Source organism: Pocillopora verrucosa, chromosome 9, assembly GCF_036669915.1.
Source record: "Pocillopora verrucosa isolate sample1 chromosome 9, ASM3666991v2, whole genome shotgun sequence".
Lineage (NCBI taxonomy): Eukaryota > Metazoa > Cnidaria > Anthozoa > Scleractinia > Pocilloporidae > Pocillopora > Pocillopora verrucosa.
Window position 1 is genome coordinate 6,971,619 of NC_089320.1, and position 19,559 is coordinate 6,991,177.

Below are 19,559 nucleotides of genomic sequence, written 5' to 3' on the forward strand. Positions count from 1 at the left end.
TTTATTTCATTGTCATTTTAGTTACAGATAATAATTCACCATTGTCCAAAATATGCCTTCTAGATCATGGGGGGATTCCCTTAAGTCAAAGGACGTGGATGCTCTTCAGAAACTTAGAAAATGACCCCTAACAGGTTACCTGAGTCTAATCAAGGTGGGCACAGCAACAATATCATTATCCCTGTAGCTCATGAATCACATGAGGAATTCAAAAGAGCATTGATCACAAGCTTGCAACGTGGTGGAGCAGTATATGGGAAATTTTTAATCCATTGTTTTCCATCGTTAAGGATTATATTAGAAATGTCATGTTCTTTTATATTCAGATTATTCTTTTAAAAGTTTAATGCATTTGGAAATTTTTAATTCCACTGTTTTACAAATTTTACAGAAAAGTACAAATTGTGATTTTCAAATCAGATTACACAGCTTTCAGCACGTATGTTACAGAAAAAGGGAAAATCCAGCTATTTGATCTGTCAACCTTAATCATACATGAAAGTCATCTAGTCAAAGTCTTGAAAACACATTGACCTTTGTAGTAACTAAACAAAACAGTTGAACAATATATTGTTTGAAAATACTCTTCAGTATTTGGGAGTAAATTCTGTGTTACAATTATCTTATTACAAAGTTGAAAAAAGCACATTATTAGAGCCTGAATAACAAAATCTATGTTTGCACTTGAGTTTGAACATTTAGTTAGGTGTAGGTATGTTGTAACTTTAGTTAACTTGCAATGCACTGAAACACATCTGCAAATATGGAATTCAAAACTTTTGTAGGCTAAATATCCAAAGTTGTTCTAGAGATGTCTTAACAGAATGATATTATACACCTCATTCAAAATAGTCATAACATGAAAACATTGTCACAGCAAGTTCTTTCTTTGTGTGATAGTTGTTTGAGTATTTTATGCATCTCAGTAAGTATTAATTAAGCCTTCTTGTATATATACTGGCAGCAAGTGGCCCTATGATACATTACTAGAAAAATTCAAATTTGGTTTGACGGCACTGTTGTCTTGCTTTGATAATATAGTTTTTGAAATAGGTGTTAAATCTCCAGGTGTATATTCTCTTCAACATGTTTATGTGTTCAATTAACTTGAGTCTTGAGTACATTCAAGTGCAGCAATGCAGAGGTTAACATCATGGTTGCCATCATCTAATAAGGGATCAGGGATGCACCCCTGTAGTTATTGCTCCTGTTCAGATAGTTAAAGAGACACTTCTGGTATTTGAACATCATTATCAGTGTTGTAGTCAACTGGGGGACCACCACCAGTTCCAAATTCATTCATCTGTTGTTCATCAAAAACACTTTCTACAGCTAGATAGTCAGAGTTTGCTGAAGCATGTAATCCAAAATGCCACATATGCCTTGGTGATCTGTTCCCTTGGGTATCTATTGGGTGATTATTCCAGCTACCTGACATTTCATTCAATTCTCTGTTTAAACGTGGTACGTAAATATAATGAAGGGAAAACAAGTGACATTCATTTAGAGGATCAAGAAACCGATTTTGTTGACAATGTTTTTCTTCACTTCAAGCCAAAGACATTCTATCTTCTGGTTATGTACACTTCGACTTGTTAGCATACTGCCTCTATTTGGACTTCGTGCTGGGTGATTCAACATGTATTCTGCTATTCCAACATTTTCGATTCCAAAATTAAATCGAATCCTTGATGGCAAGCCAAAAGAGTTAACTGCCTCTAAAAAAAGGTTTAGTGACAGTTTCTGATTTGTTGTTTTTCTAGCATTGGAGGTAAACAATGTGTCTGCTAATTACCCATCAATACCACCACGAATCACAAAACGCCATCTTATCAATTTGTAATGGCTGTCAATTTGCCTACAGTGAATAAAAACGAACATTCAATAATACAAGAAGTGTAGTTTTAAGCAGCAGATCAAATTACCAAGCTTTTATGGAGTGAACACACTTAAATCAGTGAAATAGTTACTAGCCTTTTGGTGCATTTAAGATTTTTAAGTTATCAGCTCTTTAGTTGTCTAATTACTAAGAGCTCACTCAGGCATAAACTTCAAAAAGAAACACAAAGACCACAGATACGTAAATTTGTTTTTGGTTTTTTTCTTTTTTGTTTAAGGTACCCTCTATGAAGTAGGTTATTACCAGCAGAAATTGCCAACTCAGGGAAGATATTTACCAGGAGAGAGGTTGGTGCAAGTGAAAAAAAAAGTATTATTGCTTACCCCACCCTTTCCACTTGCATTCTTTTACAACATTCCTAGGGAACCAGTCCCATACTACCTCCCAGTAAATAAATATATTTAAAAAAAATGTTTTCTCACTAAAGTGCATTTGGGCATGGAACTTTGTATGTGCGTCTTATTACTTTTCAAAATCGCCTTAAAGCGCGACTACCTGGGTCAACAGTGTTTATGGCTTCACGTATACGCTACCTTTGGACACAAATTCTCCTGTTTCGCAGTGCTCCAGTGACGTGGACCAAGCTGACCATTTGGAATGTCAGAATACGTAATTTTAGGTCCAGTTGTATCATTTACTACTATTGAATACTGGTGTCGCCTTCTCAAGACTGTTTGGTGAGACACACCAGCCTCCTTAGCAACTTCTTTCCAAACACTATGAATATTATGCAGTCCTCGAATTACTTCCTACGTGATCTGAAATCTTTACCTGGCAGGCCTTCGTGACTGTTCCACGAGTCACCAGAATTCCATTTCCGAAGCATGCCATATCTCGGAACTGACCATTTACACCACTGATATTTTCATGCAAAAGGTAAAGCAGCGGAAGGAAGTCCTCACTAGTGTTGTGGTCTTCGTATTGCAATATGAAGGGCCTAATAACATACGCGCCATCATCTAATCGGCGTTCAAAATACTCCAGAAAATTAATGTTTACAGTATGAAGGTTCCAACGAGTATGATGAAAGAGCGATGGGATCGAACGTTGCAAAAATGCCTTAAAAATCATCAGTCATTTCCCCCGATGTGATTAGCCCCAAATATGTGAAACAATGCCATACATATATTTATCATAGCCATATATATTTTTTTTACCGTAAATATTTGTCGCTATATATCATTGTCCTATTAGATAGCACCCCAAAGTAAGGCAAGCAAGAATGCAAACCACTCCGAAAATTTTGATAGTTAAGAAATGATCGCAATTTTATCCAAGATTATTTAGGTGATTGTGAAATACTGCAATTGCGTAGGCCGTCTGTATTGTTCTTCGTTTTTTTTCATTGCGCAAGAAGGGCATTAGTTTAGCGACAGTGAGCACGTCTAAACACTCTCAAAGATCACTTTCAGCTGTAGTCAAATATAGGTCTTTATTTCGCAACGCATCGCTCTGGAACTATGAGAGACTCTTTTCGCGGCTTTTCTTAAGAGGACATTAGTCATTAGCAACTAACGTATCAGGCTGGAAAAGGGGATTCCCTGTGGTGAAGTGACTTTCTAAATCCAGACGAAATGTCACACCACTGGAGGTAAGAAATGTTACCAGCGATATCTATTAATTCGTGTCCAATACTGCTTCGTACCATCCACACAACTGCGTGAAACCAAAAATCATGCTATTGTAATAGGGCCTATCTCTATGCAACACCGATAAAGCAAAGCAACAAGCGACAAAGGTAAATGTCAAGCGAATATTTCTGATGATCGGGCTCACGAATAGCTCGGCTCTCTTCAATTCTTTTCTCTAAACTGTTGCACTGTAAGACCCGATAAGCACAAATAACCTTGCTCGAGGATCTGGCAACAATCGCGAAAGTACGTGCTTTACGGTTCCTTTCTTCGGCTGCTTTTAGAGTTTTTGCTTGTTCTCGTAGTAGTCTCAAGGCTAATTAAGGGATAGATATCAAGAAACAAAACATCTTGATTCGTGACAGGTCTGGAAATAAATTTGCTCTCACGTTATACACAACTATTTAAGCATTTTGCCTCACATTTCGTCCGGAAGACTTCGAAATAGGCTACAACACATAGTTCCACCGCTCCGACACATTCACCGACTCAATCAGGTTGACACTATGTGCTCTGAGATATTTTAGAAGACTTGGTCGAATACACAATAATGGTATCGTTGGCAGTTACGGTAAGTTACGTCTCGTGATGATCTTGATGATAAAGATACGTGCAAAAATTTCACGATTCTCTTTGCTTGAGAACACGTCAATTAGTCCCAAAGAGCTGGTGCATGCCAATTCGCCCATGCTCGTTGGGTTAGCCTCCGAAAAATTCATTTGAGTTATTCTCAAATTTCACTCGCAATGATGTTATCATTCGATTACGGTAATGGATCTATAATTACTGTCACGAAAATAGACCTAAAAATAGTTCAAGAGCCGAGCAGAACCGTGACATTCAGTGTCATTTGTTGTTGTGAGGTGTTAATTGTTGGAGCAGTTTGATGTAGTATGCATTGACTCTTCGTTGATAAACGACATCAATAAAATGGTGGCGTGGTGTAGAAACTGAACAATGGGGCAGAATTACCGAGTACTAATATCAAACAGTTAGAGCTTTGGATCATAACTAGCAAATGATTTGCGTGATGTTGTAATATTTGTCCTAACAGTCCCAAGAAGTACGATGATTTGCAATGCTTTGGGGACATTTGAACACTAAGTACCACCGTGCAGAGCAGGCATATTTTTTCCCGTTTTTCAGGCCACCAGGGGCAAGCGCTAAGCGAGTACGAAGCGAGAGTCACGCACAAAAGAGGGGAGCACAGAAAGATATATTTTTTGTGTTCTTCCTATGAACTAACATTGATTTTGCCAGATAAACAAGTAAGAAATATCACTTGAGCGATTATTCTTAGTTTTATTAAGTGACCGTTCAATACAAGTGAAGATAGTACAAACAGGCCGCTTAATACAGAGTAACCGCTTAATTCGGTGCCCCCTAATACTGATTTGATTAAAGTTTGGTGTTGTTCATTACGGTTTGGTCTAGTTTAGAGTAGTTTGGTGTAGTTTGCTGCAGTTTGGTGTGGTTTGCTTGGTGTACTTTGGTGTATATATTGTATTTCGCTGCACTTTGCTATAATCATTGTAGTTTGGTGAAGTTTTTGTAGTTTGGTAGAGTTATAGATTGGTATAGTTGAGTGTAGTATGGGGCAGAGATGTTTAGTTTGGTGTAGTTTGGTGTGGTTTGCTTGGTGTACTTTGGTGTATTTATTGTATTTCGCTGCACTTTGCTATAATCATTGTAGTCTGGTGTAGTTGTTGTAGTTTGATAGAGTTATGGATTGGTATAGTTAAGTGAAGTATGGTGCAGAGATGTTTAGTGTGGTGTATTTTGATATGATTGGTGTAGTAGGAACTATTTGGTATAGTTGGTGTACTTGCTGTGGTCTGGTAACGTTTCCCATAGTTTGGTAGGTTTCTTGTAGTTTGGTGTAGTTTTATGTACTTTTTTTTAATACTTTTTTTCAATGATACAGTTTGAGGTATAGTTAATGTAGTTGAATGTAGTTTGGTGTACCTGTCCTAGTTTGCTGTACTTAGAAAGACGTTTGGCATAGTTATTTGTTTTTGGATGAAGAAGATGTATAGTTAATGTAGTTGGTGTAATTGGTACAGTTGGGTATAGTTTATTAAGTTTAGTGTGCTAGTTAAGTGTGTACGTAGTTTGGTGTAGTGTGGTATAGGTTTGAGTAGTTTGGTGTAGTTGGGTGAAGTTTAATGTAGGTAGTGCACTAGTTTAGTGTAGTTTGTTGTATTTTGATGTAGTTTAGTGAAGGATTGACTAGTTTGACATATTTGGTACAATAAAGTGCAGTTTATCGTATTTTTGCGTGATATGGTGTGGTTAAATGTATTTCATGTTCTAGTTTAGAATAGTTTTTTGTAATCTAGTGTAGTTTGCTTCAGTTTAGTGTGGTCCGGTGTACTTCAGTAACATTTTTGCGGTAACTTGGTGTGTATCATGCAGTTTTAAGGGGAGAAGTATCTGAAGAAACTGGAAAAGGATAGGGAGTTGTTTAGGATACTAGCTTAATAATATATTTAATTGTTTCGCATTTTGCTATAGTTTGGTTAAGTTAAAGTTTGGTTTAGTTTGGTGTATTTTGATGTGGTGTGGTGTACCAAACGACACCAAACTACACTGCACTATAACACACTACAGTAAACTACACAATACCACACCAAATTGTGTCCCCAAATTAGTATGGAATTTTAATAAAATTTTTCACATATGTCATTTATTTATTCAACAAACAAACATATAGATGTAGCTTGGTGTAGTCAGTGGACCAAACTACACCAAACTTTTGAAAACAACACCAAACTACACCAAACGACACCAATTTACACTAGACTTCATCAAATTACATCAAATTGCACCAAACTTTATCAAACTACACCAAATACACCAGACTACCCCAATAGGCCCCGATCCACACCAAACTACAGCAAAACTACATATACCCTACCAAACAACAACAAACTGCAAAACAAATTCCCAAAATAATCCATGCTACACCAAACTTCACCTAATACACCAAATTACACTAAAGTGCACTAATCTTCACCAAACTACGCTTAACTAGTAGGTGTGGTTTGGTTCAGTTGTTACATTAAATTATGCAGATCTACAAGAAAACACAGAAAACTACACCAAGCTACACTAAACTGGACTAACTACAAGATACTAGCATGTCCACCAAACTACTCCAAACTACACCAATTACACTAGACTACAAGTCTTCCTTTTACGAACTTTAAGTTTAGTTTGGCTTAAAAAATATAGACAGTCAAAGACTGCATGTAGCTACTGGTATAGCACAATTTGTTAAGCGCTAAAATAACTCGAGGTTGTATAATGACGCTAAAAGGTACTTTTGTCTCACATACAAAACAGAAAACCTGCCGCATCTCACTTGCTCGCTGCCACAATAAAGCGCCTCTCTTCGGCATAAGTCACTAATTCAAACAGTAAAATGCTCTCTTTTAAAAGAAAAAAGAATTATTCAAAGCTTCCATGTTGTGTGGAACACATTTTTGTATATTAGGGTTCGTTATATACTTCTATAGAGTAAAGCGTGCACAGACCAAGTGCTCTACACAACTGCTTTATTAGAATGTCATGAAGTTAGTTACACACAATGATATTTGAGCATAATCACGTTACTGCGGTCAAAGGTGTGCTAACCAATAGAATAAAGATTACATAATAGCTAAGGTATTTATCCAAATAGGAACAAACACTACACACACCTATTGAGATATTTATGAAAGGATAAGTTTTTATTAAAAGTATGCGTCGGAGGATTGTTTTGAGATATTTATCGTATTTTGTAGCTGCACGGCAAGAAATGTGACCATCACCCAGAAATCGCACAAGGAGAGAACTCACATGTGTATCGAGTGCGAATGTCGAACTACTAAGAAAATCCGGAACAAACAATAAGTATTCCAGATAAACCCAGACCTTATTTTCACAACTGCTTAAGTAGTGTTCATTACTGCGAAGATCACTTTCATATCCATTTCTTCATCCGCAGTTCACATATCTGATTTCAATATATTTACAGTCATTTGTTCATCACTTCATGGGTTTATTTGGAGCCAATATAATGACTAGCCCCCAGTCGGATCGTTAGCTCAGTTGGTAGAGTGTTACACCGGTATCGCAAAGGTTACGGGTTCAAATCCCGTATCGGCCTGAATTTTTTTCAGGCCTTAATTTCACTGCTACTCAAGTGGTGTTCATTACCGCGAAGATCACTTTCTTATTCATTGCAATGAAAGTTTTCCTTGTTTCCCTACTTTTTAGAAAGTGAGGAAGGAGAGGGGGAGGTGTTTATTCGAGGCTCAGGTGCTTGTTTCACATCACGCCCAGCTAATTCGGGGGAGGGCACCTATTTGCAGCATGGGCGTTTATTCGAGGAAATACAAGCATATCGAGCATATCCGATTCGACAGGAAGTTGAGCAGATTCCGCTTTTATCGCTGGTTCCTGTTCTGTTCGACAAAATTAGTTAAACCACGTTGCTTTTGACAGAGGATCTTTGAAGTAAGTTAAAGACAACTTTTAATGTACTTTCTCATGTCATCCTCATCTGCTCATGGCCTTTCAAGACGTAATTACTTAATACAAGTTAGATTTCACGCGTAAATTCCAAGATAATGGAAAAGGAAAGTACCACGTGGTCACATTTCTCGACGTCTGCATTCTTTCAGTAGATATACCGACCATTAATAGAAATTACGTCTTCAGTAGTCAATACCCAGGTTCCGTTGATTCACACGTGGCACAACTTCCCTTTTTATTTCACAGCAGCTTAATATTCCTAAATTAAGCGATTGCTGCCTTTTCTCCTCATTTCCTTGACTTAAAAAAGGGGAAAACTGAAATCATGCAGTTTTAGGTCTCGGGAATGCCCCGATGCCACCAAAGTCAGAGCTAGCCTACGTGTAGCCGTACCCTCCCCCGCGTGTTTCGTGACGTCACTCTAATTGATGCAAATAGTGTCTCTTGATAATATCTTTTGGTGAAGTGCCACGTGTTGGCGTGAAGGTCATCGGAGTCTTATTGAGATAAACGACATTGAAGAGAATTCATTTTCCATTATCGGGTAAATTTTCAATACAGCGTCCGAGTTTAAATATAAGCTTTGCTTTAAGGATATAGGAGAAGATTATGAGAGATTTTTGGTTTAGAGTGAGAAGAGGACAATGTTCGATTAGCATCGCGCTTACGAAATTAGATTTCAACGTCCCACGTGGTTTCTGCTTCCATTTGTAAACAGTGCCACGGTCGTTGAAAAAAGTTGCATCATTTGCCGCAGAATCTCAAGGTTTTTACAGATTTCTTTAAGAGATAGTAATACTGCAAGCGTGTAGAAAGAGCGGCTCTTTTCTCAGTCGAAAGAATCGCTGCAAGAAACAACTAGCCTTAATCTAATAGCCTCGAAGCACCTTTCGCAAAGAGACCGAAAGTCGAAGGCGGACAATCCTCTCGGCCCGAGAACATAAAGATAGTGCACCTAGTCTTCTGTGAGAGCTTTAACGGGCGGCACAATAAATATAGTGATCGGTTTCTTCCGGGGAAGATAGGCATCCTTTCGTTCACAATGAGTAGCGTGCATTATGAAAATTACAGTCAGGCCCGAATGGTCTATCATTCGCGTGGCTCACCTCGAAAATATTCTGTTAACTCGAGCCATACCTGATTTCCCTTCTTCAATGGAACTTTGGCATTCATATCAATTCGCCTTAAGGATGAGTGAAACCGATTTTCTTTTTGAAAAATCGGTTTTCTGCTGTAATCATTATTTTTCGCGATGCAAATACATTAATTTCAAAGACAGAAGTGACAGTGGGCGTGATAGCGGGCGTAACGCCCGATGGGATTACGCACACGTGGGAAAATCCGATCAACTGTGAAAACACGTTTACAGGAATCGTTTACAGAGCCACGTGGCGTGGATAAGTAGCTTTACAATCTTTTAGAGAACCAAAATATAACATCATTTTTTAATTTCGTCGAAATTTGTTCGAAGAAAAATTTTTGGAAAATCGAGGAGACGTCGACAAACTGCAGAGTAACTCTGGTAAGTGTCGCACTATTTCGCGTTCACCGATCACAAATGTGCCGTGCTATCATTCACGTGACTCTAATCGCCGCACTGCCTAGATTTGAACTGGCATTCGGTTGGAAAAGCCTATTTGAAATAGTTGTTCGATTGGTTACATATCCATGTTAAACCTTGCAAAATTTAAGAGGTTTCTTATGGTATCCTGTCACCTGCAAATGTTCACTGAAGTCTCCGTAGGCCTCTAGAATAGTCCGGACCCTTTAGGGCATAAAATGAACATGTCGACATATGGGTTATCATGAAAAGCTTTTACAACCAGTTTAAACTTACCCATTCTTCTAAGACCTGTATTATATTCTCTCTCTTTTAAACGTAATTTCCAAAATAATGTTACTATCATGTGATGAATAAATTTCATCGACACATGCCAGCTGAGAGTCACGGGGTATTCTTGTGCAAAGTCATACCTCATGGGCAAAAATAACGGAGATTACAAATAATTAAACCACCATATTTAAGTGACTTGCGGAGTCATCAACGTCATAACTTACTTTTGGTTCTCAGGAGCGCGAGGGAAGAGCATCAGTAAGTCGTGTTACATATAGGTCCATTTTGATCCACATTTTTCGAAATTTTTGCCAATATTATTTGAGTTAGCCAGAACTTCAGGAACTTTTTAAAGTATTGAAATGTTTAATACTTCACTTAATTTATAATTTCTCAGACTTCCATGAAAAAGAAAAAATTGGTGTCATGTCGATCGAGAAGGTGGCTCATAGATTTATTATATTATACTGCTAATCGATTGTTGAGCAAACTCGTTGATCGCTGTAAATTTTAATCCTTCGATTCGGTTTAAACCATGGAACTTTAATTTTTAACGCAGTGTTGATTACTTATAATCGTTGTATACAGTTGTATAAATTGGTTCCCCTTCGCAAGTTATGCTCTTTTTTACTTACCACAATAATTTCATCATTTCGCAATATTTATCATGTATGTGTAACAGTGCCTCTCCGCGTGACACAGCTTTCATTAATTGTTAAATCTGGAATGGACTTCTGGACTTGATTTACGGATGCCTTACATTTGAGAAATTTATGATTGGTTTGTTGCCATCTTTGATTTTCTTAGGTGGATATGGCTGGAGGGGGGGGGGGGGTCAGTCGTCGCCAAACGAGCAAAAGAGGGGGGGCATAAAAATTTACTGCAAACCAACTGCCAAGGAAGGGGGGATCATAAGAATGTCATATAGGTAAATTTAATCGTGACACAGCAAAATCTTTCATCCCTCTCCCCCCCTCCCTCAGGAGACAAATAATGACCAGTCTCAGTCCAATACCCAGACCTTCCACAACCAAGCGGTTGTAAGGATTCCACGTTTTAGTAACACGGTAGGATCTGGTTACGAGATTAGACAGATCCCTAAAGGTACAGTCACGTGCACTGAGTCACGCAACGATACAACACCTTTTTTTTGTCTCTATAAGTCAATTGAGTTCAACTTATGATTACCAATTATCATTATTATAAAAACAAATAACGATTTTAACAATCTTCTAAATCCTGACAGCATCGATATCATATGTGCAGAGACTGAACCGCGTTGTTTTATCAGTAACTACAGGATTGACTGAAACAGTCTACCGTGAAAACAATGTTTCTTCACCTAATAATTTTTTTCAGAGATTGTCTGTCCTCTGGTATAATCATCTTCTATAGTGACCACTCCTAGTTTGTGGCCTACTCATCTCCAGCAAAAACACAGTCGGAGTACGCGGTTAGTTATGTTTCGCCGGTGTACATGTACTTGACGCCATTGTTAGAGGTGACCTTAAGCCTAAATGAGTTATAAATCTTGGAGAAATATGCAAAAACAAACAAACCAGACTTTGGATAATTCAATGCGAGTCTCAAAGATCGGTTGCAAAAATATTAAAATGCTTCCATTCTATATTGCAAACAAGAGATTGTAAACTGTTTATAATCTCATGCTTACAAAGGTCGTGCAGCGGCTGATGCGTGACAGACGTGACAGCCTCATCTGGAAAGCTTTGCGAGACGTTCAAATTTCCGATCATATAAAGGCGGAGTACCTTTTTCAGAAATAAACGCTCATAGAAAAGGTGAAAGTCACGGCCACCTTAATCATATATACATCTCTATACAGATTGGCGTCGTCGAACTTGTCTTTATACCGAAGACAGGGACATAATGGACATTAAAGCGTTGGAAACTTTTAGAGCACTAAATCACATTTGTGCAATGTGTTTCTGTCTTGTTTTTCACATTCAGTTTATCATTTATTCTCCTTCACGCAGTGACGTTCCATAAGGTATTCAGAGACAAACTACAGAACCATTCAAAGAAAACCAGCAGCAACTCAGAGAAACTTGGCTGCTGTTGGCCCACTGGATCCGAAAAAACTTTCAAACACTTTCCCCAGAAACTCGCTTTCGGGTGAGCGTTCATGGTTAGGAGACAAACTTATCGATGAACAAAGTTACTGCCGTTTGCCTACAAGAGAATATGGCCTTCTTCTATTTGAACGTGACCTTGCTGAAAGAAATCTCAGAGTTGCAAATTACCGACTTTCCAACGAGCGACAAAAGCAAAGAAATCAAGGTAGATATGGTAATTATTCCTTCATTTACCTTACGCAACATATGTTGAAAATCTAATTCAGAGACGGCCTAAATGTCATCTTGAAACCGGCTTTCCCAGTTTGCAAGAAGGGAACCACACTGTCTAGAGTTCTATCAGTATAATCAATCTGCAAAGCCCTGTTCTTAGCATTCTTGAGTGTGGACTTGCATCAGTAGGACCCTGTTATTTTACCTTAGATAAATCTGCCCTTTACCCTTCATCAGTACATCGAACCCTCTGTCCTTAGTTTCCCTAGTTTCTGACCTGTATCCCCTGGTATCTCACCTGTATATTTTCTCAGCGATAGGATCTGTGTCTCAATTCAACCTAACAATGCTGCACTGCTATAACTTTCCACAGGAACTATGGAAACTAGAGATCAGCAAAACAACACGGAACATGTGCACGAGGAACCGATTCAGTCTAGCCCCCGACTGAGCTCGAAATTACCCTTGGATCATTGCAGTACTGGGGAGGACGGCACGAGAGTCCATTCTCATCTTAACGGATACGCACATCACCAAGACAACGTTAGCCAAGACAGTAACTCTGATAACGAAGACAAACATGGACATGAGGCAGCTAATAATTACACGAGCAGTTCTAATGTCGATGACGATCGTGGTGGTGGTGACGATGATAATACTGATGATTATGATGTCATTAGCAACAACGAAGAAAGCAGTGAGAACAAAGACGGTGACGTAGTTAATGACGATGACAATGATGAGAACTGTGATGAAAACTGTGAAATTGAATATCTTAATAATCATGAAAGTAGCAATAATTACGATGATGAAGAAAACTTTGCCAGCATCAATGGTGTTTGTGCTGAGAGTTGCAACATTCAAGCCCCTCTATGCCCAAAAGAAGACGAAACTTTTGTGGAGTCAGATGAAACCGATGAGTCTCTAACTGAAGAATTAAACGCCAGCTTGCTATGTAACTCACAGTACAGCATTGGTGAAGACACAGGCAACTCTAGTGCTGAGAACAATGATGGAAGCGTGGCCAGTAGTAGTAGCAATAATGACAGTTCTTGTGAAAATTCCAACACCAGAAGTGACAAGAAGAAAACTAAAGACCTGCAAAAACCTAGCAGCTATAAAGTAGGAAATAATAGCGAGCTTTCAGGGAAAAGAGATAGTGAAGCAACAAGTCAAGGAGCAAGACCAAAGATTCTTGCGAAGAATCCAGTGTTTTTTAACGCATTTGAAACAAACTACCATGATGGGAAGATACCATCCTTGGAGACAACTGGTATTAATCAAACCTTTCTCGCCCGGCACTCAACAGATCCGAGTCTTCCACAGAGCTCGTTTGCAGAAACTTATGACATGCCACCTAGCAACAAGAATTCAAACGATTCGACTCAACACTCTATAAGCAGTAATAGCAGTTCCTCCTCACTTTGGAACCTTCACCGTTCGCCGGCTCCAGAAAGAAGCGGGTTGATGCTAGAGAATGCATATTTCAGGGGGTTGAGTTCATGGTATAGAGATCCAATGCCAGTGAATTACCAACCTCTAACACCAATGACGGGGCAGATCCCCGGCGCCAGTGGCTTCAGCCGAGACGTTGACTCGTTTAACTGGGATGAAAACCTGCCAAGTAACAAACATCAAACAGGCCTTTCAAGTTTGGAAGACTTTTCTATAGGAAATGAGACTCAGACAGCATCACCTTTACTTGGGGTCGGACCATTGGCGCCCGCTGTGAGATATCCAGCCGTTACCGCACCAAATTTTCCTACCACCATTTGGCAGTTCTCTTCAAGCACGACTTCAGGAAGTGTAGTCCCAGTTACTTCTACTTATGATGTGTTTAGCAGTCATGGACAAGAACGCGTAGGGGACTTCAACAGGTACAGGCCCTCCCAAGGAGATACCCAAGATAATAGTGGTTTGACTTCATCAGAAATGGTTCATTCAGAGAGGCGAGAGGAAAGCTTGAGGAGCCATGGCCCTTTCAATTATCAACAGGAGGGTTCTTGTGCTTCAGTATCGCTCAGGGACCCTTCACTGGTTTCTCTAGAACAACAAGTGGCTGAAATCGATAGAGTTCTTAAAGAGCGAGAAGAGAGGACCAAAAAGCAGAGAGAGGCAGCACAAAGACGTAAGGATACAAGAGAAAAAAGGCAAAGAGAAGCGAGAGAAAGGAAACAGAGAGAAGAGACGGAAAGGAGAGAACAAGAAGAGAGAGAAAGGAGGGAAAGGGAAGAGAGAGAAATGAGAGAAAGAGAAGAGAGAGAAACGAGAGAGAGAGAGGAACGAGAAAATAGAGAGAGAATTGAAAGAGAATTGGAAGAGCGAAGAGAAACGGAAACAAGAGTGAGAGAAGACAGAACCACAGAAGAGAGCCTTTCACTTCAGGAGACTCCACAATGGCAGTGTGAACATTACCAGCGGAGATGTAGTGTCAAGTTTCCATGTTGCGGAGTGTTTTATTCGTGCCACCGCTGTCACAATTTATCGGGGACATGCCCTACTGATGATAAGAAGGCACATCATGCGACGCATGTCAAGTGCGGAAATTGTGGACACGAAGAAGAGGTTAGTATCTTTTGCATACTTGGAATCTTGTCGTACTGAAGAAGCTTAGAGAAAAAAAGCTCTTAAAATCAGATTTTATCCCTAAATACCTCACGCTAAGATCCTAAATGTAAATGTAACGAAGGCACATCGTGCGACGCATGTCAAGTGCGGAAATTGTGGACACGAAGAAGAGGTTAGTATCTTTTGCATACTTGGAATCTTGTCGTACTGAAGAAGCTTAGAGAAAAAAAGCTCTTAAAATCAGATTTTATCCCTAAATACCTCACGTTAAGATCCTATGGGAGTGAGTTAAATGTAACTTCACATTTATCAGAAAACCAAGATCAATATAAATCTTTCGGCTTGAGCGAGGTAAAAACCAAATTCCTTGTAAACACGAAGGCCAATCAGCGCGGGGAAACAGTTGTACCCAGGTACCCACTGGTCATAGTTTGGCATCTGACTGGCCGGGGTGAGGTGGCGTGAGTCTTTTAGGTCAATCATACAGTTCTATAATGAAAAACCAATATCGCATGCTGGTTTATTTTCGTCACTCAGTTGAAACAATATGACTTCTGACTTCTCTACATTGCAGATAAATGAAGGTAGTCACACCTGTAGACGCTGTGGAATAAAAAAATCCGAATATTTCTGCCCAAAGTGTAAGCATTTTACAGGAGTTGATAAGAACCCCTTTCACTGCGAGAAGTGTGAAATCTGCCGGTAGGTTGTTTTTAAGTCGATTTCAAACGTACTGAGACTTATAGAAACGTTTGTAAGTTTGTTGAAGTTTTTCATATTTGTTTGTAATACACTCTAGCCACTTACAGATGGAAAAAAAATATGAAGTGGACCTTTAATCGTTTGTAGAATGCACCGTCCTCTTGAAAAATACTAAGATAGTTTCAAGGGAATACAACAACGCTTTTTACTTGTAACCAGCACGTCCTCTAAAACTTGTTTTGATATCATTTCATATTTCCTCTGCCGAAGCAGAGTTCAGTTCGTCAAATTATCGAGTAGATTTCATGGTACTGTTCGTCTGTTCAATAATAGATCACAGATGACGTCAAAATTGGGTAACAATAGAAAAAAGTGGCATATGAGGCGCGGCCGAGTGTATTACTGATGTTCTTACCACATGTTGACTTCTTCTGTGATCTATAACTATAAAGACCCACAGCAATGTGAAATATATTTGTTTTTTATTATAAAATTAGTAAAATGTCGTTAATGGTGAGTCAGACGTCTCTCCATGCGTCTGTCCTTCAATCGTAAACAAGAACCAATCAAAATGAGTGGATGATTCCACTTATCATGTAAGGCTGATTTCGATACGAGTGCTTCTGGCAGTGGATTTATTCACAGTTATGCATTACCTTACAAGATTTTGAGTAAGTAAAAAAAGATCATTAAAAAGACGTAACATTAAAATAAAGCAGACGATAATACGTAGCGTAAAGGCTTGTTTTGCTCTTGCAAAGAAAAGCACATCAGTTCTTTGTTTTGCGAGCTTTAAAGTTTAGGAGGGAATCCAAGTTAGAATAACGTTAGTGGTGCCATGGGCCTATTATGTATTTTGAGTAAACTTTTTTTTTCTCTTATTATTTCATTTAGCATTTACAAGGACAGATCATTTCACTGCGACGTGTGCAATGTTTGCTTGGATAAGCGACTGGAGGGAAAACACAAATGTCGGCCGAACTCAGGACATGACGAGTGTTGCATCTGCTTGGAGGTAATTAGAAATCATATTTCATACTTTTAAGTTACTTCAAACACGGAGCCGTTATCTTGCACATTTTAGCGATACTGAGCGACCTCACAGCCGCAAGAGACACCTTACAGTTGCACGGTGTGTGTTTCTGCACGAGCGTTATTGACACTTTCTATTTTGCTCGATATTTTAGGACGCATTTAGCGGTTGTCAGATCCTGCCATGCTCACACAAGGTTCACAGGGAGTGTGCCATTGCAATGGTACAGAATGGCGTGTAAGTATGCTTAAATAGTCTACAACAACTGTTCGTAACCTTTAAAAGAATATGAATGCCCGATAGTGAGTTTGAACAAGGGTGATATTGACGATATATAACAATGATTATACATCATCAAAAAAAGTTTTCTGAAATTGGTGCCATGGAAATGCTATTCTCCTCTGGGAATGCAACCTACGTTCTATGGGTGAAGAAGGCTCAACGTTATAACAAGCAATGAGGTACAGTAACTGAAGGCAAATCATGCTTGATTGACGAATCCGGAATTCCTTTTGTTAACTTCACTCTGTTGTTTTTCTTGAAAACCCTTGGCAGCCTCTCGACCAATCTAAGTGCAAAACTAATACCAACTGTGACTTGGTTACATGTTTTCCGGTGCTTCAAGCAATTTCCTAGCGTCAGTTTGAATTCTTCTTGGCTTAGAGCAATTTCAATCGAGTGTCAATAGTAACAGGGATTGCATTGGCTCTTCTTCACTTCGCTCTATGACTGGTCTAAAAATCTCACGTCAGCCTCTTAGCCAATCGGATGCAAAACTGAACCCATTCGAGACTAGGTCATTTTTTTTCCCACCTTTGGAGAAGTTTGTTTGATTTCTTTTGATTCCTCGTTGGCTCCTTATGAAATTGTCCTTTTTCTGATTGGCGGTTTTGATTCTTTGGTTTTAGTTTTTCGAATCTCGACGAAAGTCGCTCTAATGAATTACACCGAATAGATATCTGAAAGGTTTTAATTATTTCTTTCGCTTTTAGACGTAACTGCCCAATATGCCGCCACCCATTGTATGGTCAGCTCCAGCAGTAACTTCTCAGACTCAGGGAACAGAGGATTCAAGCTAAGATGGTGAATACAGACTAGAATTCTTCACTGCCGAGTGCTTATACTATCAGCATCAAGAAACGTGTGCTTGCGACGTTTCGTTTGATGCTAATGAGTTAGAGATAATGATAAAAACCCCTTTGATTATTTTGTAATCAATTTGGAATTAGCGCCAACAAGAAAATGAACGTAGAATATTTGTACCAGGTTGCAAATGCATCAAAAAGCTTAAACTACACTTGCAAGATGAAAAAAATAGCAGAAAAAATAAAATTGCTCACAACTGATAAAAAGCAAAGAAAGATTATTGTTGAGGGTTACTTTGCGATGCGGTACTTTTCACAGGAAATCTTGATCCATTGTCATTGACGCTAGAGGTTCCCGTTGTCCCAGTGGTTTGCGGTAATCTCCCGGCGTGGCGCGAGTTGCTTACGAACCTTCGGGAGCTAAAATCTCGCTTTTCATTTTGGGAGGAATAAATCCACTGTGAGCGAATTTGTAGGGTATGTAGATTTGGCTGATTTTCGTGAAATTTTGTCAAAACAGTCTAGGGATCACGACAAAAGAAAGCGTGTCGGGACATTTTTTTATCTTAAATATTTACTCTATAAATGATTGATGCCTTGAGAATAAGACCGTGCTGCCACAATTTTTTCACGCGCGTTGCAAAATATTTGAAGGATAAGGAACACCCAAACTTCTAATTTGCGCGAAAATATGCTCTTATAATTGGCCGCGGACATTATCTGTTCCTTAAAGATCACTTCTTTCCTTATCATCAATTTATTTCGTTCCTTGAATTTTGCTTTTGACAGTTTTTGAAAGAGAAAGTGGAAATCGTTGAAAAATATCTGTTCCTCACTATAGACAGTTAATCTAAAGAAAAAAAAACAAGAAAAAATTAATTTCCCATTATATTTTCCCATTCCTCGTTTTCCATTTCCCATTTCCCATTTCCCATTCCCCCATCCCTACTCCCCACTCACTATTTCCGCTTCTCACATGTATCGAGAGTGAAAAACTTGTGATCATCACAGAAATTAGGGCCGCACCAGTTTATAAGTTTTATTTTAAATTACACGTAATCCGTTTGTTTAGGGCGTAGTTGAGGTAGTTCCAAGGTGTGGGTGACCTTCCTGTTTGCTAAAGAAAAAGAATATTTCAGAACAAGAAAGAAAAAAAAAGGGGGGGGGACACAGAGGGACAGTCTGGGCGTTGGCCGGAAAACGTCGATTGTCTTACTGGTAAGTTTATTTTTAGCTTTGGGCAGAAATGGAAATTAGACATGGTTTGATGCTAGTGTGGTTTAAAGATTTAATGAATGTAACCGAAAATTCACGACACACCTGATCCTTCACCCCTGATGAAGGCACCAGACATGAGTGTCGTAATGTTGGGTCTATAAATTTTAACTTCTTGTGTTACATTCATTAAATCTTTAAACCAGAGTAGCATCAACCTATGTGTGATTGTCCACCTGGTAACCTTGTGAACTTTAATATATCTTGCGAGAAAATAATAGAAATTAGTTTCCCGGACGTCTGCATCGTAAATCCTTGAAGTAGTTCTTTATTTCTGAAGTAATTATAATCAAAATATCGAACTCCTCGCTATTCGACAAAATCTCAATTGAAGAGAAAATATTAGCTTGCTCATAGCCAGTTGCTTTTATCTGATTCAGTAGTTGTCACATCATTAGCCAAGAATTTAACAGACGCTGGGATAATTTTCCCAATGTTACGCTGAGCAAATACTGCATTTTCCTCGTTTCCTTCACGTCAAAAACCAAGGGAAAAATGAAAGGAAAGGGAAACCAAGCAGTTTGAGCTCTCGGTCGGGTATGCCCCAGCACCAACAACGTCAGACAGAGCACCTTCTTCCCTCTTGTATTGTTCAAACGGAAGTCCTTATCATTTTTCCCTGAACATGTATATTTATGATCAACTTGGGACTTTCAACATATATTGTTTGAATTCTGTAAATCTGAACCATAAATGTTCGGATCTGC

The 19,559-nt window shown here is 38.9% G+C and overlaps 1 protein-coding gene across 3 annotated transcripts; it reads left to right on the forward strand.

Annotated features, from left to right (window-relative positions):
• The first annotated feature begins 12,052 nt into the window (after positions 1-12,052).
• On the forward strand, positions 12,053-19,109 carry LOC131782302 (uncharacterized). Of its 3 annotated transcripts, none has more exons than XM_066171651.1 (6): positions 12,053-12,181; positions 12,563-14,754; positions 15,332-15,459; positions 16,354-16,474; positions 16,647-16,729; positions 17,485-19,109. In XM_066171651.1, exons 2-6 carry the CDS (start codon positions 12,568-12,570, stop codon positions 17,534-17,536), a joined length of 2,571 nt encoding a protein of 856 aa, XP_066027748.1. In that variant the 5' UTR covers positions 12,053-12,181; positions 12,563-12,567; the 3' UTR covers positions 17,537-19,109. The 3 variants fall into 3 exon arrangements, with proteins under 3 accessions (XP_066027748.1, XP_066027747.1, XP_066027749.1); XM_066171650.1 differs by having other exon boundaries at positions 12,061-12,190; XM_066171652.1 differs by lacking the exon at positions 17,485-19,109 and having other exon boundaries at positions 12,061-12,190; positions 16,647-16,733.
• Positions 19,110-19,559: the final 450 nt, after the last annotated feature.